At 34.1% G+C, this 25,986-nt stretch overlaps 2 protein-coding genes across 4 annotated transcripts; one reads left to right on the top strand and one right to left on the bottom strand.

Annotated features, from left to right (window-relative positions):
• Positions 1-1,586: 1,586 nt before the first annotated feature.
• LOC121372165 (ubiquitin-like protein FUBI) lies at positions 1,587-6,664 on the top strand. 2 transcript variants are annotated; one of them, XM_041498441.1, is made up of 5 exons: positions 1,587-1,657; positions 4,140-4,225; positions 5,247-5,385; positions 5,948-6,003; positions 6,492-6,664. In XM_041498441.1, the coding sequence occupies exons 2-5, from the start codon at positions 4,148-4,150 to the stop codon at positions 6,615-6,617; spliced, it is 399 nt and encodes a 132-aa protein (XP_041354375.1). In that variant the 5' UTR covers positions 1,587-1,657; positions 4,140-4,147; the 3' UTR covers positions 6,618-6,664. The 2 variants fall into 2 exon arrangements, with proteins under 2 accessions (XP_041354375.1, XP_041354376.1); XM_041498442.1 differs by having other exon boundaries at positions 1,649-1,787.
• A 7,570-nt stretch (positions 6,665-14,234) lies between these two features.
• Positions 14,235-25,581, bottom strand: LOC121370882 (ras-related protein Rab-13-like). 2 transcript variants are annotated; one of them, XM_041496412.1, is made up of 8 exons: positions 25,486-25,581; positions 23,673-23,836; positions 22,831-22,891; positions 22,175-22,235; positions 20,169-20,246; positions 19,368-19,457; positions 18,204-18,269; positions 14,235-17,545 (listed from the first exon to the last, which is right to left on the bottom strand). In XM_041496412.1, the coding sequence occupies exons 2-8, from the start codon at positions 23,797-23,799 to the stop codon at positions 17,357-17,359; spliced, it is 672 nt and encodes a 223-aa protein (XP_041352346.1). In that variant the 5' UTR covers positions 23,800-23,836; positions 25,486-25,581; the 3' UTR covers positions 14,235-17,356. The 2 variants fall into 2 exon arrangements, with proteins under 2 accessions (XP_041352346.1, XP_041352345.1); XM_041496411.1 differs by having other exon boundaries at positions 25,394-25,540.
• Between the last annotated feature and the right edge of the window lie 405 nt (positions 25,582-25,986).

Below are 25,986 nucleotides of genomic sequence, written 5' to 3' on the forward strand. Positions count from 1 at the left end.
ATTAGAACACGTTCTTCAAAGCTGCCCTATCCTCCAATATTTAAGGCAAAACATCTGGCCAGAAGAAAAGAGCACTGGTTCATTGATGCAGCACACCGGCCTCGGTGGCGTCGTGGCAGACCATCGGTCTACAGGCTGGTAGGTACTGGGTTCGGATTCCAGTCGAGGCATGGGATTTTTAATCCAGATACCGACTCCAAACCCTGAGTGAGTGCTCCGCAAGGCTCAATGGGTAGGTGTAAACCACTTGCACCGACCAGTGATCCATAACTGGCTCAACAAAGGCCATGGTTTGTGCTATCCTGTCTGTGGGAAGCGCAAATAAAAGATTCCTTGCTGCTAATCGGAAGAGTAGCCCATGTAATGGCGACAGCGGGTTTCCTCTCAAAATCTGTGTGGTCCTTAACCATATGCCTGACGCCATATAACCGTAAATAAAATGTGTTGAGTGTGTCGTTAAATAAAACACTTCTTTCTTGATGCAGCACATCTTAGGGTTTAGTGAGCATATGAAACCGAACGAGAAGAATTAAAGGACAGTCGAGATAGTTGGCCCAGGACAGCGAGCATGGATTTTAATTTGATACAAAAAATAAATAAATCCGACCAGTTTTATGTTTTTACGTCTACAATTAAATATCAACTGAATATCGTACCAGTTAAAACCAGTTCAGGAGAATGCAAGTCGAAACGTACCCAAACATGGCCTGGTTTCAACCGTTTATATTTACTGCATAAGGGGCTGTTCAAATATTACATAACGCTATTTTTTTTTAATTAGTCACCCTCCCTTTTCCCCCTCCCCTATAACGCTCCATAACATTAGAGTATACACCCCGCACAATATTACGTAACAAGTTATGCGATTGGTCTAATATATGTTTTTGCGATCTGTGAATGCGCAGATCTATATATATTTCAGCTGGATTTATAATCGTTATTGTGTGTATATGTTTAGCTATAACTACCTACATTAAACATTGTAGCCGTGATAGCATTCATGAAACAAAAATGTAGTAATTAAAAAAGTGCGTTACGTAACACTGTTCATTACATCCACCACCCCATGTAACGCCAGTGGCGTAGCGTGGGCGGGGCCACCGGGGCGGTTGCCCGGGCGCAAAATTCTGGACTGGTGGAAGGGATTCGGGGAGTGCTAACGGTCCACTGGTTAGGGGGCGCAATACTTGCCTTGCCCCTGGCGCTGGCAAACCACGCTACATCACTGTGTAACGCTACATAATATTTGGACAATCACTCCACCCCACCACTTCGAGCATTACGTAATATTTGAATGACCCATAACAGCTGTAACAAATCAAAGTATTTTGAACAGGACCAAAACGGCCAAAAATGGAACTGCGAGATTTAGAAAGAAAAACAAATATGGTTGCTAGTAAAAAAAAAACAATCAAAAAATATTTTAAATGGTATGTGACCCTCTAATTGTTTTTCCAGGTAGAATAAATGTGAGGTTTCACACATTGTTTTCCTAAGCTATTTGGGTATTTTGATACGCTGTTTATAATATGAGTTTTAATTAGTTAACATAATCGGCAATAAAAAACGTTTTGGTACAGTTGAACCTCTTCCCAGATTGCAGCTTAAGAGAAAAACTTCCGGTCTTTTCAGCCATTTTGGCATTTCACAAGCACGTGTAAGTGAATTATTAGTATAAAAGTGAGAAATTAGTGACTTGTGTGGGTAATTAAAGCTATGTAAATTGTCTGTCCAACAGAACTACCATTTGAGCTTGTTGCCGTTATCAAAAAGTGGAGATTTTAAAGGTAATTTTAATTAAAATTTACCTGAAATTCAAGTTAGTCAACTTAGTGTCGAAGTAACAGACTTAAACAGTTGTAATCTGTTGTCGCAGAACGACTTTTATTTTCAATTAATCTCACCATATTATAACATGATGTGAAAACTATTGTGCAACGCTCGAAATGGACGGTCTTTAAAAAGCGAATAACAGTCCATTTTTAGACTTAGAAGGTGAAATAGTAATTCAGTGTCTGAACAGACTGAAGCGCAGTGAAGGGACGTAGAAAGTGGTTCTTTCCACCACAGGTATCCCCAAACAAGAATGTCAGATATGTTATAATAACGTTATCTAATAAAGAGTAAGGGTAGGAGACTTCCGATTGAACTAGTTCATCAAGATTAACCTTGCGTGCAAGCAAACAACGGACTCATACGCCTTTTAAGACTTATAAAAATTAGTCTTGGTTGTTATTTTGATTTTGTGTGGTTTTTTATATAAAGATACTCTTTTAAACTCGAAAATTCTTAAGTTATAGTGAATACTAATAATTAGCATATAAGTGTGGGAGATAAAGTAAAAATCGAAAGACGTATGAGTCCGGTCTTTAGAATGTCGCCATGCGTGTCAGCTGAAATTGTCTGCCAGCGTAATTGGCTGCTAAAAAGTGGCTACTAGAATCCTCTTGGTAAAGTCAGATTTTTTTCCTTTAATTCAAAGTGAAGATCGTTTCAAAGTAAGTATTTCTTGGTCTCAGTGAGCTTGAAACAGATCACAATATACGATTAGGGTAGGAAAATGTGATGGTAATCATTATTTTGAGTCTGACCATAATTTTTTAATTCCGAGCAAAATTCCTTGGAACAGTTGTCCAGAAACGGCTAATGATGGAATGGCTAGGCAGGATAAACCTCGCCGTTAATCTTGATGAACTATGACTGAACATATTTTTGAAATCTCCAAAAATAAATAACATTAACAACGAAAAGTTACACAATACTGTAATCATAAATGATTGTTTTCACAGCATGTAACACCGACCCGACAATAAAATGTCTTGTCTTGAATAAATATAGTATATATCATTATTCATACATATATACCTAATTAATTTTCTGGCATTTCTATGCATGTTAAATACTCAAACTTTACTTCATGTAAGATGGTAAATACAATTCATTTGTTTCATTTATGAAAATTAAATAAATTTTGCCTCAAATGCAATACAGCTTGACGATGCGTTTGTTATGTGCTTTGTGGTGATTATTTCAATACATGGACATTGTAAATTCTTTATATACATGTATGTAACTATTGTATATATGTACTAGGATTTCTGTTGGGGATACCTGTGGTTCTCTCTACATCCGAATATTGTTACATACCCTATATATAGCTGATATTCAAAACTTGTGACATGTTTCAATCGTTTCTCAACAGAAATGGTGCAACAAATGGACACACAAACCAAAAATGTATAACCTACCATACTCATTAAATCCTGATTGAAGTACTTGCAAGCATCATTATTAACAAAATAAATCTTCCAACGACAACATAAAAAAGTTGCCATTTTAAATTTGCTAAATAGAGCTCTAGCCCTGGCTTTTCACCCATCAACAAGTCTGGGCCATCATGGGACAATGCCTCGGACAACAGCTGACCACTTTGACCGAGTTGGGTGTTGTGCTCCATGAAGAATGGGCCAGGATCTCCCAAACGCAAGATTTGACCTGATACAGTACATGCCTTGCTGGATCTATGCTTGGCAATTACTTATCCCTGAAGCAAAAACATCAAATTCACCGTCTCTACACTTGGCATCAATTTATGTCTCATTCAGCTATTTCAAACTTCCCTGACATGAAAATTTCACGCTAATATAATTATATATTGTCTAATAACCCATTGTGATTATGCAATAAATTTCTATTAATTTAATATATATGTAACGAACGATCTCCATTATTTCATGCTGTAACTCCTACTTATTGTGAACAGTAGATGTATTGTATCTTGGACATGGGACTAACACAGCTTGATCTTTTTATAATGTGGAAAAAAAATTATATGCTTTTCGAAATTGCAGATTGAGTAGGAATGAAGTAAAATATAGTCCAGGCTAAAAAAATTAAGCAGCGATGCAGAAAGTAAATTGGGTGGAGGTGACAAAACATAAAATGGGAGTAGAACATCCCCCTATAATCGGCGAGCTAGAACACTATTGGACATCATTTGTTTGATTAGCGAATGGATCGATTGGACTTATTTTTTTATTCTAAACTTGCCATGAAATATTTGTATAATTTCATGACATCCCCAGTATTTAGTGCAGACTGTAAATTTGTACTAATTTTTATTATATTTTTATTTCCAGGTTAGCTAATGATGCAGCTGTTTGTTCGTGCAACGCAGACCCACACCCTTGACGTAACAGGCGCCGAGACTGTTCAGCATGTCAAGGTGATCAGTCAGTCTTTTTTGTTGGGGTTAAAAAATGTGTACTTTTATATGTAGTTAAGAAGTTCTATTCACCTCCTTTATCATCAGTATTTTAGCATTTAGATGTTTATTTTTGCAAGATTTTAATGCATGCTATCAGAACAGGAATAAACAAACAACCGCCACAGCCTGTAGACACTATTACACATGTCAGTCTACTTTGTAATGTAAAAGCGGAGCTAAAGTTAATATGGGTAAAAGTGGAGTCTGATCTGGGTTAAAAACACATTCTGTATCTTTCACTGTATACAAAAAAAAAGTTTGTTTTGTTTAACGACACCACTAGAGCACATTGATTAATTAATCATCGGCTATTGGATGTCAAACATTTGGTAATTCTGACTTGTAGTCATTAGAGGAAACCCACAACATTTTCCCAAATGCGGCGAGGGATCTTTTATATGCACTTTCCAACAGACAGGAAAGCACATACCACTGCCTTTGACCACGGGTTGGAACGAGAGAAAAAACAATCAGTTGAATGGATCCACTGAGGTGGTTCAATCCTGCGACGTAAGCACTTCAAGCGAGCACTCAACCTACTGAGGTAAATCTCGCCCCTCACTGTATGGAATATAAAACCTTGTATAGCTGGTTCTAATGTATACTTCTTCCCATTGGGGCCAGGATGTATCTCACTCAGTAGAGCGCTCTTCCCATGTGCAATGAGTCGCAGGATTACTTGCACTTTGTGGACTTAAAATGTTTTATTCTGACACCACCAGTGCTATGGACGGGTAGATCAAAGGTCATGGTATGTTTTATCGAAATTCAGACCATCTTGTGATGACAATGTTGTACAAATAATAACAGTGAAAGAATCTTGTACTGTATACTATAGAAGTGAGGGATACTTTCTAAATTGTTTTAAATGCCCACATAGTTGATGTGAAAATGCATTTATTAATAACCGGCTTTGCTTAGTGTGGGAAGAACAAAACTGTATACGTGTAATTTGTGACCAGATACCCATTTCTTACAGGCATACGTGAGTGAAAAGGAAGGTTTTGACAGTGATGACATCCTTGTTCTCTCTGGTGGGCACCCTCTGGAGAATGATGTTCTGCTTTCTACCCTGGAGAACCTGTCTACATTAGACATTGAAATCCCTTTGCTTGGAGGTGTGTGTTCTAGGATTATGCAGTTTTTAGAACATAAAAACTTCAGCCAAATGTAAACTTTATTGTGAACGCAGTCTAACATTTTGTATCTTTGAAAATGAGAAACTCCTTGAATAATACAGTCAGCATTTAGAAAAGAACCAATAGAAACAAATGAAATGTCAATGCATATATTAGGGGCAATTGTTTTGCACCACAGCATGTGATATTTGGTGGAGTTGTAAATCAGAAGTTGGTCAGTTGGTGGGGTGCAGGGAGGTCTTAGAAAACTGTTAAAAATAATTTTATAATCTGTATTGTGTCCGTAAAATCAAATCGTTGAGAAACAAACACTGTATTATCAAAAACCATGACTAATAAAAATTGTGCTGTTTAAGCTATATTTTGGAACAGTTAGCAGGCTGATTCCGTGCTTCCACTCAATCAATTGTATACGGTTATGAGATGGAATCACAAAATGTCTTGTGGAATCCTAAAAACTATATTCCCTAATTAATGCCTGGTTACTACAGGGCCATTTCTAGGTGGTGTCATAATCTTGGATATTCATTTTGTTCTGCAGGTAAAGTCCACGGGTCCCTCGCTCGTGCAGGGAAGGTTCGAGGACAGACGCCAAAGGTAAACAAAAATTGATTGCAGCTGTGTTTAATTTGGTATGTTTGTGTAGTATATACAGTGCAGACTGACTTGACTGACTGAAATCTTTTTACGTGTTCATATGGCACTAAGGTTTCAAACATGCCTGTCCCGAGCTTAACCTCTGACTTTGCCAGTGACTAAGTGCAGACTCTGGGCTCAAACATAAGAATTTGTCGTCACCCACAGCATTTAAAAAAAGAAAAAAAACTACTTTGAGGAGTTGTTTGGTTGGCATGCTGGATTTTGTTTTAAATTGTTGATGAATTTTTATGAATATGAGCTCGAGTGTAGTGATGGGTAATGGGATATTACAAGTAGATTGATTCTTTCATACTAATCCTCTCAAAAACATTAACTGTACTTAAGTGCATTATATGAGAACGAACATATTGTAATAAAGGGACGACAAAACTGGTAAACCAATTTGTGATTATGTATCTTAAACTCTGGTTTTCTTTTCTGTAAAGGTGGAAAAACAAGAGAAGAAGAAGGCAAAGACTGGCCGTGCTAAACGCCGAATGCAGTACAACAGGCGATTCGTGAATGTTGTCGCCACATTTGGCAGGCGCAGAGGACCAAATGCCAGAACATAAAAAAGTTATGAACATTTTGTTGTGGAAATAAAGTACAGAACATTAAACCTTTCTTGTTTTTTCATGCAAATCGCCTTTCTGGGGTGGACACATTTCTTTCTGGAATATAGTTTTGGTGGAATTGCTTTAAAATTTTAATAATACTTTTCACCTGATAAAATAAATCATGGATTCTGCTGCTCACCAATGTTTTGAATCTCCAGTTGTGACTAGATACTTGTAAAATACCTGCCTATTTTTCCTTCATGGTCATATTGTGTGACTAATGGTCAATAGTTGACGTGGCTATTTCGACACTTTACAGGTTGTCTAGTGATCCTACTCTTTTTTTTTTTTTTTTTTTTTTATCTGTCCTATTTTTTCTTCAAAATATCTAGTTTTTCCTACTTTTTTCTCTCTCTTCAAAATGCCGTAAATTGCTGTTAAATTGTACATATTGCTTGCTATTATAAAAGTCGACAGTTCTGGGAATTTAAAACAAAATTAATTTTTAAAAAGTTTTTGTAGCAAGATGTGTATATCCAATTTGCAGTACCATATAATCTCAACATATTAAATTTACATGCTGACTGAATATTTCTGTCGCTTAAATGTTACTTTTGCAATGTCTGAAGTAGTGTGCTCCTTCAATACTCAGCTGAGTACTGGAGTTATAGCACTGCTATATTTAGCCTGTACATGGGTCTATAATTATTAGTCCCCTACCAGTCTAACCGTAGTGAACTATAGGTTTCATCTTCATACATACATCTGTCTCGCATATAGTTTTCCGTGTTTTTTTCTCGATGCCGTGAGATATTTCAAATAACTATAATGCGACGGTTAAAAAAGATTCCTGTTAATTTGGATAGAACAGAAAATAACTGATAGAGCGCCATAAAATGTTTTTGAAAGTGATTTCTCGGTAATGCCACTTTTTGGATTTAGCACATTCGTTTTCCCAGTATGAGCATGCTTTATGTTGCTACATACTGTTTCTTTCAGTCCTACTTTTTCTATATTTCATTTCTACTTTTATCCTACCTTTTCATAAGGGTGTGCTCGACAGCCTGCACTTTATCTCAAGTGAAATCAAGATAAGATGGGCTATGGTACTCTTAACAAATAGTAAATAATGTTTTATATACACTTTTCCACAGACGGAGGGGGAGAAATGTGCTAACAAACTTGAGGCATGCATCTTACAATATCACAGGTCGATCCCTGTCAGTGGGGCCCATTCGGCTATTTCTCGTTCCAGCTGGTGTATCAAAGACGGTGGTATGTGTTGGATGTCTCTGGGATGGTGCATATACAAGATCTTCTGTTAAAAAAAAAAAATGCAGCGGGTTTCCTTTCTAAGAATGTCGCAATTACAGAATGTTTGCCATCCAATAGCCAGTGATTAAGAAATCAATGTGCTCTAGTGGTGTCGTCAAACAAACTTGCAATATCACAACTCTTGACGAGTTCTCCACCATTATAGCATCCAGCCCCTTCAGTACTGTATGCAGGTCATGGAGAAAGAAATGTTTTATTTAACGATGCACACTCGACACATTTTATTTACGGTCGTATGGCGTCCAACATGGTTAAGGACCACACACAGTTTGAGAAAAAAACCGCTGTCGCCACTACAGGTACTACTCTTTCCGATTAGCAGCAAGGGGTCTTTTATTTGCACTTCCCACAGGCAGGATAGCACAAACCATGGCCTTTGTTGAACCAGTTATGGACCACTGGTTGGTGCAAGTGGTTTACACCTACCCATTGAGCCTTGCGGAGCACTCCGGGTTTGGAGTCGATATCTGGATTAAAAACCCCATGCCTCGACTGGGATCCGAACCCAGTACCTACCAGCCTGTAGACTGTGAGGGTCGTGGAGAATATTGCAAGTGTACTCCGAGATTTATCTTATGATGTAACGAGCTCCACTATTAACACACAATACATAAGGACTCCCAAGATTTATGTTATACACGTAAGTGGTCACCAAATTTATTGAATGGGCGAAAGCGAGTAGGATACTTTTGGAATCTACGAGTTGTAAGATATATCATCTCAATGGGCATGTGTGTATTCTTATTTCTTATATACCCTTAAAAAGTCATTTTTAATCTAGTTTAACAGGAAAACACTAAACAGTAAGTCTCAACATTGGGTTGAAAGCATACAAGTTTATGACCTCGCCGAGTAAAATGGTCACAGTTTATGGTTATTCAGGGATTGCATGTCTCCGAAGTTATCTCAACATATTACAATGGGTTATCCTGTACACAGATGTGTTCAAAATGGCAATAATAATAATAAAAAAAGTAAGTTTACATTATTACAGTATCATTATTACATGGATGAAGTTTTTAAAGAGATCAATGGACCATTACACAGGAAGTTTGTAAATAAATGTGACATTGTGTGTCTATGCTGACCTCACAATGACCATCAACACCACTATCCACTAAAACCAAAGTCACAGATGATCTATGGTATTGAGGTCTGGTGACAATGCTGACCAAGGCAACACATCAGTACACTCTGGCAATGAGTGAACCTGCAAAAGAGTATCCCATTGTGTGGTGGCAGTAAGTTTCCTCATTATCTGTGTGGTCCTTAACCATGTATCCGACGCCATATAACCATAATTAAAATGTTGTTAAATAAACCATTCATTCCGGATGGATTGGGTTTTGGGAAACCAAGTGTCTTTAGGGTATTCAATCCCATGATCCTTCATACATCCTGTCCCTGTCTGAACAGAACTGAGGTCCTGTAACAAACTATATCCCCCACCCCAATCATATTGACAACAATACAATAGCCATAGGAAAGGGTTAATTTTATTTTTAATCACAGTCAAACTGTATGTCCCTAGGAGAGTTTTACATCATTAAAAGAACTAACGAGCTGGTTCTTAAATGAACAAATTACGTGTATTGTACATGTATAAATAAAAAGAATCAGGTTAATTTTTAAAAGCAATGTAAGAACATTCATATACATAATAAACGTGGTTTAACTCCAAACAAAATTTTGCATTAAAAGATAAGGACCGGTGTGAATTTGTAATATGTCTAGATGTGGACATTTTTTTATATATATCAGGTGGCCCCCTAAAATAGATAGCACTACTGAAATGGAAATTATTTTAAAAGTATGGGGACTAACTGTGATATTTGCCACCTTCAGTGAAAGTTTTAGGTCCATAAGTCAAATATTGTTAAAATAGCAACAGATTCAAAATTGATGCCAGACAGGAGGGTAGTAGGTGCAATGAGCTTACATTTTAAAATCTTTTGCTATTTTAACATTTATACAGTTCCACATTCAGTAGGGTTATACATTTTTTTCGGGCCACCTGATATGTATACTGAACTCCAATGAAAAAACAATGACCAATTTTTACTTATTATTGCTACTGCATGTGTGTGGTTGCTATAAAATGCACAATATTCCAAACCCTTGCATACAAGTGTTGCATTCATTGCCTACCAGAATACAGCCAGTTATATAAAATCAGTTACATGGTTGTTGTGTTTTTTCTCACATCTTTATTACAAATACAAAATCAGTTTAAATGAATTTTTTCTTTTCATATCAGACGTGTGCGTTTTCATTGGAGTTCAATATATATATAAATTTTTAGAACCACCTTTCATCAAAATTTACGAAAAATATTTTTGCTAGCAATGTTAATTAATAATGAAACTATTTTTAATGCATATTACTACGGTTCTGCTAAAACACAATAGAATTGCATTTCCGTCAGGTAAATAGGTAAGATCATATTCTGATCAACATAATGGATGGACATTAATATATTGAAGGCATTTTGGTGTTACATGTATAAATAGAATACATGCTTATACAATTGATTAATACTTTTAAACTAAAATATACATGCTTGTATATATTTTAAAATATGTAAATTATAATAGGCCTATTCCTGCTATTTGAATTATGCTACCGTTACCTAAAACGATCAAATCTGAATGAAAAATTAAGCCACATTATATTTGTACGTTTTTAAATTGATAGGGTTACATATAAGAAAATATTTTTAAATGTAAATAACTAAAAAGCATCAAAATACATAATTCAACTAGCACACAGATAAAATAAAAATATATATATATATCACAGAATACATGGAATACATTTATAAATGTTTCTACATTACCCGATTTAAAAACATAATGAACCCTAGCATATTCATCTTGGAATAAAAGCAATGAAGTGACCTCTTCTACAAAGAACACGATATATGGTATACAGGTTAACCACAATTTCAGAGGCTTAAACATGACTTTAGAAGATGATGGGGGGGGGGCAGCTATATATATTGATTTGATTATCAATTTGGAGGGGGAGGATGGGGCAATGCATTGTTTTCAGAGACATCTATTCTACAATGAATTTAAAACCAGTAATAAACTACTCAACCAGCTGCATTCAATACATGTCGATTTCAGTCTTTACTGCTAAAAATGTAATAATATGGGTCGGCAGCAATATTTAAGGAAACTGACTTTAATTATTAGACTGTAAAATTTCCGGTTATAACTGCTTGTTTAATTGTTAAATATTACTTATAATGTCTTGTTATGTTATCAAGTTTAGCAAATCCAATGTATTTCTAATTGTCCTGATGTTTATAATGGCTCAAAATGCATTTTATGAACAGAAAAAAAACCTACTTTGAGAATTAGGGTTTGGTGACTTTGTCATATTTACTGATGCACTGTATTGTTATATCATTACAGCTGTCTTGTGACATTCATTCCTTATAACTTATTCTACTATTGTTGATCCTTTGTGGCTATCATCATATATGTAATTTTTTGTAAACTATATAATAATATCATATAAATTATAAATGATGTACCACGGTACATGTATTAATGCAAGGAAGAACAATGCAGCTCAGTCTTTAAAAACTCATTTTCAAAACCAAATATTGGATCTAAGCTAGATGTCTGAGACAGATTTACATGATTCAATGATCATGATTCAATGAGGGAATAATGTAATCAACATACGGATGTCATCATTTTCCTTTCGAAAATATGTTATAAACCACATAACATAGTAATTTATTTAATACCGTATTAGAAATATATTATTTAAGATGAATAAAAAATTCTATGAGTTCCAAGATGAATATTTTTGTCATCTACCAGTGGTATAATGATACCGTCATTTTGATTCTTAAAAAGTTGAGTGAATAAACCAAAACAATTACAATATATAGGTATAAAAAATAATTTTGACATAACTATATTGTACCAGTCCAAGTGAAAGGAAAATATGATTTCAGTATTCATAATTAGGTGGTAAACAGCTTTCCTGCAAATTGTGGATATTAGAAAAAAAGTTAATATTTTGCATTTTCCTGCACACATACACCACTACCCCCCTCCACCCTTAATATTTATTTTGTTAATTAACAAAAGCCCTTGGTGGCAAGCTTACACAGATACAGTGAAACTTCTCTAAACCGGACACCCTCAGGACCAAGTAAAAAGTCTGGTTTTAAGAGGTATCCAGTTTAGAGAGGTACTCGTCAGTACATATTTTTAAAAGGGGGCCGTGAAAAACATCCTCTTTTGAGAGAATTCTGGTTTACAGAGGGTTCAGTTTTGAGAGGTTTCAATGTATATTAAAATACATAAAACCGTGTAAAACAATGATTATCTACTGCTAAATTTATACAAATAAATAGTGGGGGGGGGGGGGGTATTTAAAAGAACAATTAAGTTCAATCTTATTCATTGGACATTTTATTCTGATTACTTTTAGTAAAGACAAATTGGTAGTTCACAAGTGATTACACACGGCTAAATGTTCGTCCTAAGTTGACTATAACATAAAATATACAAGTCAATTCAATAAATGACAATTTACATTACCAAAAAAAGAACTGAGACATTTTCAATTATAGAGCTAAATAAATTATTAACAAAGGCCAAACTAAATTAAAACTACTGGCCAATAAGATAACAGATCATTTCTTCCACGAGACTTGACTACTAGAGGTGGGGCAGTCCTTTTAGAATACAGTCGCATCAATTACTGTGCAAATTATAAAAACACACCAAAGAAAAAACAAACAAGACATACAAATATACTTATATAATAACAAATATTAAGTGCTTGTTGTTGACCGCATAAACAATTGTTTTCAAATAATGTTAAGAATACATTTAATCCGGTAACAAATATAATTAGTTGTCACAGCAGTCAGAAATGTACAGTGTTTAAAAATATGCCACTCTGACTCTGCATATCAGAATGTTTCTTGGATTCTTAAATGTAATAGATGATAAATGAATAAAAACAAATTATATGTGAATACATTATGTTTGCTCAAATAATGTTGATTTGTATTGACACCAAGTGTAAAGTTTCTCAAATGTGATATAGCAAATTCTCAGCAGGATTTGAAATAAAAATGGTAAAAAGTTATCAATGTTTAAAACACCCTGAGACATATAGTGGTGATAATCATTTGAGCAAAAATTAGAAAATTTGGGAAGCACTGACAGTAAATTTTAAGACCAGAATATGGTCTGTAGATTATACATGGTCTGTACATGTATTTATGCATTTGGTTATGATTTCACAGTCATTTAATGTCATAATTTCCAAGTCATATGTTTTACATTTTTGTGATCTACCAACAAACTAAGGTACTGTCACAAAATGTTTTTGACCATGGTCATATCCATCAAAATATTTACCTTTCTGTTTCTTTTTACTTCTTTTTTTAAAAATATGTACCGGTAAAGCATATGCCGATACAAATTAGGTATTCAGCCATGTTATAAACATTTTCAAAAGGAACACATAATATTCTGAACATGTTAAGAGTTGGTCCCATGTCATTTAATACAATGTATTAAAATTAAAAATAAAGTTACAAAATATTACTTCATGTACAAAAACTCATTTTTTAAAGTAACAGACACCTCCAAAATATTGAATAGAACATCACAAACAAAATGCAGTTACTGGCAAATTTAGTTAAAATTTACATATATAATAATTTATGAATGATCTCGAAGTTTTGTTTAAGCAACACCACCATAGTAATTACAATCACTGTTAATATATAATTTATAAGAAAACATTGTTTTCTATTTTTATGTATAGCGTTGTTAATCCGACTTCTCACCAACTGTGTCCACCCCTCACCCATGGACTGATGGAAACAGCTAATCAAATGGCTAGTTCATTTCATTTATTGTCATAATTATATCCAATTAAGGTCCAAGCACGTTGTCCTGGGCACACAGCTCAGCTGTCTGTCCAGGACAGAGGATTACGGTTCATGGTTAGTGAGAGAGATTAGTGGCTGTACACCTACCCAGCGAGTTGTAAAATTCGCTCTGGATGAGAGCCAGTATTGGGGTGCCAACCCTGTACCTACCAGCCTTATGTGTGATGGCTTAACCACTACACCATCGAAGAGGGCAGGATTTAGCTCAGTCAGTCGAGTGCTCATCTGAGGTGCTTCCATCGCAGGATCAAATCACCTCTGTTCATCCGTTCAATTGATTGTTTTTTCTCATTCCAACCAGTGCACCACAACTGGTCAAAGGCTGTGGTATGTGCTTTCCTGTCTGTAGGAAGGTGCATATAAAAAATCCCTTGCTGTATTAGGAAAATTGTTGTGGGTTTCCTCCATTGACTATGAGTCAGAATTACCAAATGTTTGACAGCCAAATGTGCTCTAGTGATGATATCAAACAAAACAAACTTTAACACCACCTAGGCCGGTAAATCCCAATTATCTTTCATTGTGTTTAAGAGTATCCACTGTCAATCACGTTACTTTCTCCTTTGTTCTTGCTTCTGGGAATAATTTGACTGGATGTTGGAATATTCAGACAAGTCCACTGATAGGGACTGACGTTAGACTAATGTATGAAAATGAACACTCATCAATTTATCTTTGACAGTATGAGGTTGTGATTCACTACTGAAATTTCAGAGATCGCTACACAATTTTAAAACATTAAACAGTTAATGCATCTTTAGTTAACCAGAAATATCACTAATCAAGATTTGGAAAACAAAATGTTCCCTTTTTTTTTTTATCAAAAAAATAATTAATTGTTGGATATAGCAATGAGCAAAATATAATGAGATGACAAAAACCTTTTGGCTAAATATTTTTAATGAATTAAGAATTATGGAATGGTTTCAGATAGCTTATGGATTCTAAAACAGCATGATAGTCTTAAACAATGAGGTTTCTTAATGTCAAACTGTTAACTTTACTATTTATATAAATTGGCAAGATACAATGACTAGCTGAACATCTTGTATCTTTGGTCAATGGCATCACTGAACTCATTTGACTGTTCCATTAAGATTGTAGTGAGACATAACACTTTGAAATGAACCAAGATATGTTTAACCACATGGGTAATAATATTCAACCTTCTCATTTTTTTTTTTTGCTGATTACATAATTCATGAAATTTTTTGAAAACATTGAAAACTGTATTAACATTATATGACCAATTACACTATGTAAACAACAGAAATAATAAACATCAAAAAGTTGTGTCTTTTATAGATGAAGAAACATTTGATTTCCTAAGAAACTACCACACACAAAGAAAATTTTAAACACACTAAAGCAAGAATGTAATTATTACACCTGGCTATTGCAAATAAAGGCAATAGTCTGTTTCAAAGTTTTGGTGTTTGTATGGCATTGTTCTAAAAACTTTTCATCTATGAAAAGTAATTTCTTGGCATTTATTATGTCTGTTTGTATACAGTAATAAGTCGTCACAATGCAAATTCAGTTTTCAGGTTTTCATTCCAGGGATTATCATGAAATGTGTGTAATACGCCAAAAATGGTTGAGAATAAATTTGATTAGAAATTTACTAACTTACATAAAAAATCCTAATAAACATTGTCATTATGTATGCACATAAACCTTTTACATTATTGTAATTTCAAGCAAGAGGTGATACAATATTTTGATATTCCTTGCAGTTGCACAAGTGGAAATATATACCAACATTTACAACATTAATGTACAATGGCTTTATCAAGTAATAAAATATTTTTATATACAATAGTCATGCAAAAATACATTTTGTTTTTTTACCACTTTATAGTAAGTCAGCTAAGCACAATTATCATATGGCGATTAGCACAACAAAGAATTGACATCTTTAAAGCAAAATAAATGGAACAGCTGATTCATGGATATAAAAAAGCACTTATACTTTATAGTAGGTTACCTATGAACAAATTTGCTATAACAAGTGATACATATAAAAGGATGTACTGACTTTTAGTTTTACAACTTTATCGTACATCATTAACACTATTTGGTGGGTAACACAATTATAATTGTACAGCATGTAATCCAAGATTAATGCACTGAACCATGACACCATGGTTATTAATAAAATACATACTGGAGAAGAATTTTATAAATATATTTCATTACAAAAATACCTAATTGGAGAATTAGCATATTTCATTAACTTATAAAAGTATTCAAAGGAAAGAAAAAGATGTTTGTGTTTATTTGCATTTTGTTTGCCCAGAAAAATACTAAATTTGGTTATATATTTGTAAACATCCAAGAAAAACTCAATTTGGTTATACATAAAATCAATCGAGATAATAATAATATTTTTGTCAAGATTTAAACACTGCAAATCCATTGTTGTGTTATGTGGTGTGAGACCTGACACCTCTGATTAGCATGCACACATTATCACAAGGTCAGCTGTACAATAACGGTTTACACAAGCCAGGCACTTGCATGTTTTCTAGGTATGGTGAATTAAGATATTAAAATGTGTGTTTCCTTTAAAGTGACTATCCTGAGTTTTCAGCCTTAGCATGACATCCATTTGTTACCCTCAACTAATAGACACTCATTCTGCTTATTAAAACACTACCTTACCGTAACATGTTTATACCACATTATATGGATAAATACATTTGGAATGGCCTTTGACCGGTATTATTTCAAATTTGGTTTGTCTGTTAGTAGAAATAATAGATTCATACGTATGAAATTATTTTACACAAAAATCTATATTGAAATACTACAAAACATTATGGTGGAAATGCATTGGTTATAGAAATATTTATAACCAAAGCAAGAAAATGTAAAAAAAATATTTAATTTTCCAAAAGCCCTTTTGAAATGGCTACAAACTCAGGATAGTCTGTTTAATGATACCCCAGAACATTATTTAATCAGGAGTTTTTAGATATCCGACAAACAGTACTTGCAGTACTTGTCCTGATGAGACAGAAAATCCATTGCAACCATGACCTTTCAAACCAGCTGTACAGGGGTTTTTTTTAAAGACCTGATCATACATTCCACAGCAGTAATGCACCAATGGTTGGAACTGGAAATAAACCACTGGGTCCACAAAATACAGGCCTCTGAAAATTGCACGAAAGATTATTTCACTTCGACTTTTGTTTTCCTTCCATGTCTCATAGCCCAATAATGTAACTGGCGGTAAGCATATGGCAAAATTACTTTAAAAAAATAGAGTTAAATAAGAGTGTTCTTCCTTGCACGGGTATTCAAGTCCTGTGAATGGACTCGAGTCTTCTTAGACTCGGCCCATGCCCACATACTTGAGTAGTCGTGGAGACCCAAATTAAAATATTGGTTTAATTTTAAATATGTGATACCACAGGAAAACACATACATGCATGTAAGTGTGCATGGTCTGTATACTCCCTATAACCCGACAACATGACTATAGTATATAGCAGCACTGCCATCGTCCCACAGCTTTTCCCTCATCCCCCACCAGTTGAGTGGTGTCCGAGTTGTTCACATCACCGTTCACTTCTATCTGTACCGAAGTGTTTTCACTGCTCGTAGCTTCGGACGGTGGGCGCTGGTTCTGAACGAAGAGAATCTCCTTGCAAATTGCATTAAAAGCCTGAAATATTAACAAAATAAATTATAAATGTTTATTTGAAAACAAAAATAAAAGGAAGGAAGGAAATGTTTTATTTAACGACGCACTCAACACATTTTATTTACGATTATATGGCGTCAGACATATGGTTATGGACAACACAGATATTGAGAGAGGAAACACGCTGTTGCCACTTCATGGGCTACTCATTTCGATTAGCAGCAAGGGATCTTTTATATGCACCATCCCACAGACAGTATAGTACATACCACGGCCTTTGTTACACCAGTTGTGGTGCACTGGCTGGAACAAGAAATAGCCCAATGGGTCCACAAAAATAAAAGATTGTTTTGTTTAACAATACCACAAGAGTGCATTAATCAATTAATAATCGGTTGATGGATGGTACACATTTGATAATACTAACACACAGTCTACAGAGGAATGTCGCTACATGTTTTCCATTAGAAAGGACAGGACATACCATAGCTTTTGCTGTGAGGTTCTGAGGCAATAGCTTAGACAGCAAAAAAACTAATTCCAAGAATATTAATCATGAGGTGAATAATAGTAACATTAAAAGTTAGACCATACACTATAGCTCTTGATCACATCTTTCCACACAAACAAGTGTGCACTACGCAACATCATGTTGTTAAAGCTAATAACATGTGCTTACCCTTTCTAGATGTTCTTTGCTTTTAGCACTTGTTTCAAAAAACTGTAATCCATTCTCCCGAGCAAACTGAAAATAAAAGTTACAATTTAAAAAATCAAAATATTATATGATATAATCAATACAAAGCAAATGTATACCGATGGGAAGAAAAAAGTGAACAGATAAATAATAACAAGTATCATCCATTAACGGCTTTTGTAGGAGATATCGTTGTCATTATAATGTGTGATATCTTCTGCGATATTCTCCTAGGAGATATCGCTTCTTTTGTTACATTACTGTGTATGTTTCAGTGATAAACCTACCATTAGTGACGTCACACCACTGTCGTTCTACTAGTTAACAAATCTACTGCCGCCAAATAGATACATTCAACCCACATTACTGATATTGTTTACAATTGTCGCAAATGAAAGAATGATAATGGATGATAAAAAGAATATCCCCTCGTGTCTTGTGATATCATAATTTATTAGCACAAGTTGATAAAAGTATACTGGTGCTGATAAATTACGATATCACAAGACACTCGGGGAGTATCCTCTATATACTGACTGCAACCAAAATCCTCATCTACAGTATGAGGAAGTTAACCGTGTTACTGGCAGTCAATCCCACTGTACATACTGACATTCAGTCACACATTACATCTCTGAATTTTATACAGGCATAACTATTCCAGTACTTTTTGCAGGGTTTCTGCCAGAGGGTAAAATGGGTATGGCGCCATACCCAAATGTTTTTGCAGATTTTTTTTTTAAGTTAACCTTTTGACAAAATTAATAACTCTTAACATTACTGTATGATTTTCTTAAACCTAACCCTAAACATAACCCTTTTTTTTCTGGTTGCATTCAGTTCAATAGTGACATACCCAAAAATATTTTTCTGGCAGAAACACTGAGTAGTAAGTTAAATTTAATCTCAAATTCAATATGTTTCCTTGCCAGTTATGTATAGTACAACACAGCCAACAATTTACCACATTCTAAAATTCACCTTTTTAAACCTGATTGTTATTCATAGACGTATGGTACTTTCTTTTATAATGTAAAAAAAAACACCAAAAAACCTATACAAATGATATAATGTCCAATGAGCTACTCACTTATTGAAACAGTAACATTCCTTTAAAATAAGTTATCAGACATTGCTATATTTTACCTGTTGACCCTGTTTATATTCAATTTGTCTTTTTGTTTCCTTGTCATTTTTGTTTCCTACTAACATTAACACAGCATCTTCCTTGGCAAACTGAAATTATAAATGCAAAAATATGCTTGAAAATTCCACAACAAATGTTAATCTTAAGGGCATCTACCGGTAATAATATTTTCATCATTTTATGACATGTGATTTTTCAAGGATGTTTTGTTAACCAACTTTCAAAACCACAACTGCTAGTTTGCTTCAAATTATTCTCAAAATATTATAATTGTGAGATTTCATTTAAAGTGAAGGGCGGGACGTAGCCCAGTGGTAAACTGCTCGCTTGATGCACAGTCAGTCTAGGATCGATCCTATTAGGCTATTTCTCGTTCTAGCCAGGGCATGACTGGTATATCAAATGCTGTTGTATGTGCTATCCTGTCTGTGGGATAGTGCATATAAAAGATCCCTTGCTATTAATTGAAAAATGTAGCTTATTTCCTCTCTAAGACTACATGTGTCTTTGTCAAAATTACTAAATGTTTGACATCCAATAGGCAATGATTAATAAATCAATGTGATTTTGTGGTATCGTTAAACAAAACAAACGTTTTCATTCAAAGTGTTTTATAGGAAAAAAAACACAAGTTGTACCACATCGAAGTTTAAAAAAGACCTAATCAGATTTGTTGTTACAAAGTTTTGAATTCGAATAACACACAGAAAACAATTTTTTTTAAATACTTCACAATTTTTTAAAATAATATAAATATTAAAAAAAAACATCTTCAGTAAGTGATATAATTAGGACTTTACCTGTTTGATATATGCCATCCATTTGGGTAATGACAGGAAAGAAGTCTGGTTGGTTATATCATAAACAACCATTACTCCCTACAAAAAACAATAATTATTTAAATATCATAAAACCTTACCTTAGTGTACAAATAAACAAGAGTAGCATGATCATTTAAAAATGTCACACACCAGGTGTTTGTTGATAGCTAATAAATAGTAAACATGATATTAGAATTTTAGTTTTTAAACCTTTCTGTTGCTACTTAAAGTTATTACTTTTAGTTGGTATGTAATATTAGAAAACAACATTGACCAACAAACAATTTGTTATTATCCACACAGTTCAAGATATACAGGGAATTATAATCAGTATGCAGGGCTATCTCTGGCACTCGCCAAGTTTGCCAACTGAGAATTTTCAAAACAATTGGCGAATTTTATTTCCATTTGGCGAATAAATTTCATGTAATACTTGTTATTTTATTAGAAAATAACTGTTTTTGCAATTTTTGAAGTTTAAATAGATGATTTGGTGAAAGTTTCTGCTCATACAGAACTAGCCCTGAGTATGGCATACTTGTCATAACAATTGCTCATGTATTTTGATTGATTGAATGGCCACATCTAAACTGACTTGACTAATTACATCAGTGGCAGTAGCAATCTAAACATGAAAATGTAGATATTTGAAAGCAATTAATTTTAAATACATCTTATGTTCGATATACAGTCAAACCTGTCTTAAGCGGTCACACAAGGGAGTAGATAAAAGTGGCTGCTTAAGACACGTGACCACTGATTACAGTTTGCCACACATACAGTCTTTAAAATATTTTTTATTGTTTCTTGTTTTACCATCTGTACTGCTAATCAACAGATGTGGTATGCTTCACAGTTGACTATAAATCAACTTATGACATGTCTCCTTCAGAAATAATTCAGTGGAATGTATTAAATTAACTGTTCTCAACAAAGTTTGTTTTCTTTTTCTATTTAATTATTTAATTCCTACTTCATGCAGTGTATTGTCATAGTAAGTGAATCTACAAATGTCAAGCGTATCCTGTCCAGAGGCAGTTAGAAGCAATGCAGAGTCATACTTTCTTAATTGATACACAGTAGAGATGTCGGGACTGAATGGGTACTAGTATTCCTCAAGATGAAGATCGGTTATTTGCTGCACCTTATCGCTGTTGTTAAATATCCTTTTGTATAATATTTAACATTTAATGTGGTCGCTTAATTCAGGTATTTTAGCGATTTGGGATCTGATTTAGGCCACATTAGACAGGTGACCGCTTATTACAGGAGCATTTACATTATAAATTGTTTGGGAGGGGAAAAAGCCACTTAAGGCAGGTGACCGCTGATTACATGTGGCCGCTAGGACAGGTTTGACTGTAGTTATTAAATTTATACATAATTTATGGAACCATTTCCTAAGGGTGCAACATTACAACTGTGACCTGTCAGCTGGGCCCGTTTTAAGAGTCCAGACTCAATCTTTAATGACATCACACGCATACAATTTGTATGGCGTTGTTATGACATTATAGTATCAGACTTTATTAAAGCCTTGAGTCTAGATTCTAAAAAATTATAAGCACCAGACCTGACCTCATATTACCAGACCTACCTCATATTGTGTGGATCACAATCAAAGCAGTCGGTTCTGTAAGTTTGACTTGAATCTTTTAAAATGGATTGTTTTAACATGTGGATAATAAGGAAATGATCACGATTGCATAAAAATTATGAAAATCATTGGAAAACTGTTATACTCGTCACTCTTGCTTGGGAAATAACCCAATTCATCAACTTGTTTCATAATTTTCATATGATTCTCATGCAAATTTAATAATCTTTATATATCTCATGTATTACAAGTAAAAGGACATTTATTATATATTATTTACTTCAAAGTCATAGTCATTTAGTGTCCATTCCTGATAAAAGATCTCTGGTTGCTAATAGTACAGGACCATAATGAATTAGACATCATAAGAAATATAAAATAATTTTACTTGAGCTCTGCGATAAAACTGCTTTGTGATTGCTTCAAATCTTTCTTGACCAGCAGTGTCCCTGAAAATAAAAACACATAGCTATAGAACCAGTAATCAACTTGTTCTTCTTTTGTTACGATTTGTTACATAAAATATTAGAACGATTATAAACTAAAATATTATGACTATCAAAATGTAGAATAAAGAAAAATGAAAATTACAGATCAGTTGGCCAAATGTTACAACTGGTGCTGATGAGAAGTTTTAGAACAGAATGTGTCCTTTCTACCGCCACCTTGCTTATATCTTAAATAACCCTATCCTCTAATATAAGCAGGTTACAGGTTGAGAATATTCAAGTTAGGTTTACAAAATAAAGTATAAATTAGTGTATGCTTGAAGGACTTATCAGGACTCACACTGGAAAAACTTTTGGATGAGCCAATTTTTGGAAATGTAGAATATTTTCTTGAAAATCATTAAAATGTGGCTAATTTGAAGAATATTTTATTATCCAAAGTCTAAATTTAGTAGCCATTTTGTATAAAAATTAGTAATTGGCCAATTTGACAATCAATGTACAAGGTGAGCCCGGACTTATACTGGTTCTACACAGTTTCAACAACATATTTTTCATTTTCTTTTTCATCATAACAATTAAATATCAGTCTTACCAAATCTGTACTTTGACTGTCTGACCATCAATTTCAATAGTCCTGACCTTAAAATCAACACCTAGAAGATAAAAAAGACTATTATATTTAGAAATTGTATGTGCAAATCATTTTCATTTGTGTACATACATGTAGCAGGGGTGTTTCTGAAACATATGGACATTTGGGAAAATATTACAACCATTTTCATAATCAAAACTGACCCAAGCTTCATCCACCAAATTCATTAAAGATTTGACAGGATTTGCACCGAATTAAATAATCACCCTATAACATGACTGTTACACACATCACCCATATTAATTATTTATTAATTAATATCTACAGGTGGTCTCTACCTGAGATAATATTTCTTTAACCACAATTTTTTTAATTCATTCAGTTAAACACATTGTTTTATAATTAATATTTTATTAATATGACAACATTTCAATACTGGGAAAAAACAACACATGAAGCAAATTTCATTTAAAACAAATAACTTACATTTCACCTTTTTATCATTTGTAGGTAGCTATCAAATGACAGCTGATTAATATTGTAACCCTTTCAATGAAAAACCCCACACCATTCTTGCTTGGCAACATTTAAGTAATACTGGTAAACATATACATATATTTTAAGGATGAAGTAGCCATGCTAGAAAACAATTTAAACAGAAGTCATTTGTTAGCATCACATTAAGTTTCTGATGGACATACTAGGCCTGTATCTAGAGGGAGGTGGGGGCACAAGTCATATTTTTATCTTCATTTATATACATGTGAGTAGGACAAAAACATACATTTTCATTCCACAGGCCTGTATAGAGTCTAGACTGTTAATGGTCCAGGAAAACTTACCAATGGTTGACACATGGTCATTACTGAACTGGTCATGTGCATAACGACAAATTAAACATGTCTTTCCGACTCCTGTGTCGCCAACAAGAAGAAGGCGAATCAAGCTGTCATACATCTTTGTAGACATCCTGTGTTTTCTTCATGTAGTTAACTTGGCCAAACATCTGCATTCACAAAATACTTTAAGCATTAGTATTTTAGTATTACAGTTTAAATATACTAATGGAACAAGTATTCTGAGAGTACTCAGGGCTCACTCTGGAACACATTTTGGTTTAACCAACTTTCAAATCTGGTTAATTTAAAGAATATTTTATTAACCAAAGACTAAATGCTGTAGCCACTTTGTATAGAAATTAGCAAATGGCTAATCTGGCAATGTACAGGGTGAGTCCTCAGTACTGCTAAAGCAATACATGTCTCCTACCGGGCCCAATTTTGTTTCATATCTTAACTGTGGACGATAGTTTGTGGTTCCAAACAAAAGACAGAATAACCGGTCTGATCATGTGACAAGTTTGGCTCCAAATAAGTGGGGTTTTTCTGTTGAAGATTGCCGAATCGATAACAAATAAAATGGTTTCATTGCTTAAATAAAATATATCTTTTATTGTGTGTATCAAAGATACAAATAGATACAGGTATAGGACAAAATACAGGCTGTTAAAAATACTGTTAAATTACGTTACGGTATTTGTCGTAAGCTACTGAAGTTTTTTGTCAGTTGCTTTTTCATATGCACAATGCAGCTTGTTTCCTTTCATGTCCAATGTGCAGACTGATGATTATTTTTGTGTGGAAAAAAGTGTTCATTTGGCAATAGCAGAGATATCTAGTAGGATGCGTGAAAATAAAGAGGGACACAAAAACATAAAGGAGGGTAGCAGAACTTAAAAGGAGGGCAGAAAAATGCAATAGTTGGGTAGGCCGTCCCACTTAAATGGGGCAGCGAGAACACTGGTATTCATAGTGTTGATGCAATGTCGAAAAATAGCACCCAACAAAGTGAAAATTACAGTAACTGGCATTACATAATAAACTTCTGCAAAAACATCCAGCTGACCAAGATATTACATAACCCCACTAATTTGATTATTTTAAAATTGTACATTTACATTTTAAAATGGTGGGAGGGTACACCTGTAAAACCTTCCCTTGGATCCGTGGTTGATTATTATATATATGTATTATACTATACAATGTCAAATTATATTGATTTAATTAATTTTAAAAACTTATTAAAAGAGATATACAGGGACTGAATTCATGTACCATATAACTAAGGCAAGTGAATGGGTTTGTCTTGGCATTGAAAAAACATTGGAAATTATTTTAATGACAATTTAGTGGAAATATTTACAGGGTAAATGCTAATAAAGGTATTAAAACCCAAAATAAGGTTTAAATTGTTAAATATTTCACTGTGCCAATTTTTTAGGTCTTCTGTCAATTGTTGCTAAACGGAGTTATTTCCCCATAATGAAAAATTTCCATTTTGAGGGTGTTTGGGGCAATTAATTTTTGTTGTTGTTGAAAATACTTCTTTAAAATGTATTTTATCAGTACAGCAAAAATGGTTATCATTCTTGTCATATTTAGAAAGTATCCGCAGTGCCTACAGTGACACAAAAATCAGTAAAACAAAAATAAATGGTAAAATTATTGTATTTTATCATTGCATGATTGCTGTGCTTAAATAAACTTAAATCGGGTGTACTGACATGTGGCCAGCTCTTGGCTGGTACCTATAGTTGTCTCAACATTAAAAAGGTGATAATTAGAATAAGTAAATAACGTTTTCTGCGTGAATCACCACATTCTTTCCCGAAAGGCAGTCATGTTGTTAGACTGTTTCTTAAAACAGGTTCCTAACAGCTTTGACGGAAAACCAGTCAAAGATCTTCTTCTTTTTTTTGTCATGTTGTTGTTGATACGTTCCAACATCTTTCGCCTGCCGATAGCACATTTCCGATGGATGGATAAATAAATAAATAAATAAAGTAGGCCTGGCCCCGTGCTTATAAACCTTAATGTCTAGACTTAACATCATGGCAAAGCCATTCAAATAGCATTACGTTACAATCTAATTAAAATTAGCTCCACTATTACATGTAAATCTTAATTAGATTGGGTTCCAAATAATTCAAATATGGCCTGTTGTTGTTGTTTTTGTTTTGGTTTTTTTTTAAATAGCACGACAAATGGAATGGAATGGAAACTCGTTTAACGTGCCCATATCCACAAAGGTTCAGGCACGCCTACCACGGATCCGACCTCTGACTTCGCCAGTGGAGGGTTCCGTAGCAGAAAGGCA

Source organism: Gigantopelta aegis, chromosome 4, assembly GCF_016097555.1.
Source record: "Gigantopelta aegis isolate Gae_Host chromosome 4, Gae_host_genome, whole genome shotgun sequence".
Classification (NCBI taxonomy): Eukaryota; Metazoa; Mollusca; class Gastropoda; order Neomphalida; family Peltospiridae; genus Gigantopelta; species Gigantopelta aegis.

Coding starts and splice junctions, on each gene's coding strand:
- LOC121372165 (XM_041498441.1), top strand. CDS start 4,148: ATGATGCAGCTGTTTGTTCGTGCAACGCAGACCCACACCCTTGACGTA. Junction 4,226..5,246: donor AGACTGTTCAGCATGTCAAG/GTGATCAGTCAG, acceptor CATTTCTTACAG/GCATACGTGAGTGAAAAGGA. Junction 6,004..6,491: donor TTCGAGGACAGACGCCAAAG/GTAAACAAAAAT, acceptor TTTTCTGTAAAG/GTGGAAAAACAAGAGAAGAA.
- LOC121370882 (XM_041496412.1), bottom strand. CDS start 23,799: ATGTCTACAAAGATGTATGACAGCTTGATTCGCCTTCTTCTTGTTGGC. Junction 19,458..20,168: donor GGATGGCATATATCAAACAG/GTAAAGTCCTAA, acceptor TTATAATTTCAG/TTTGCCAAGGAAGATGCTGT. Junction 17,546..18,203: donor GCAAAGAACATCTAGAAAGG/GTAAGCACATGT, acceptor TTAATATTTCAG/GCTTTTAATGCAATTTGCAA.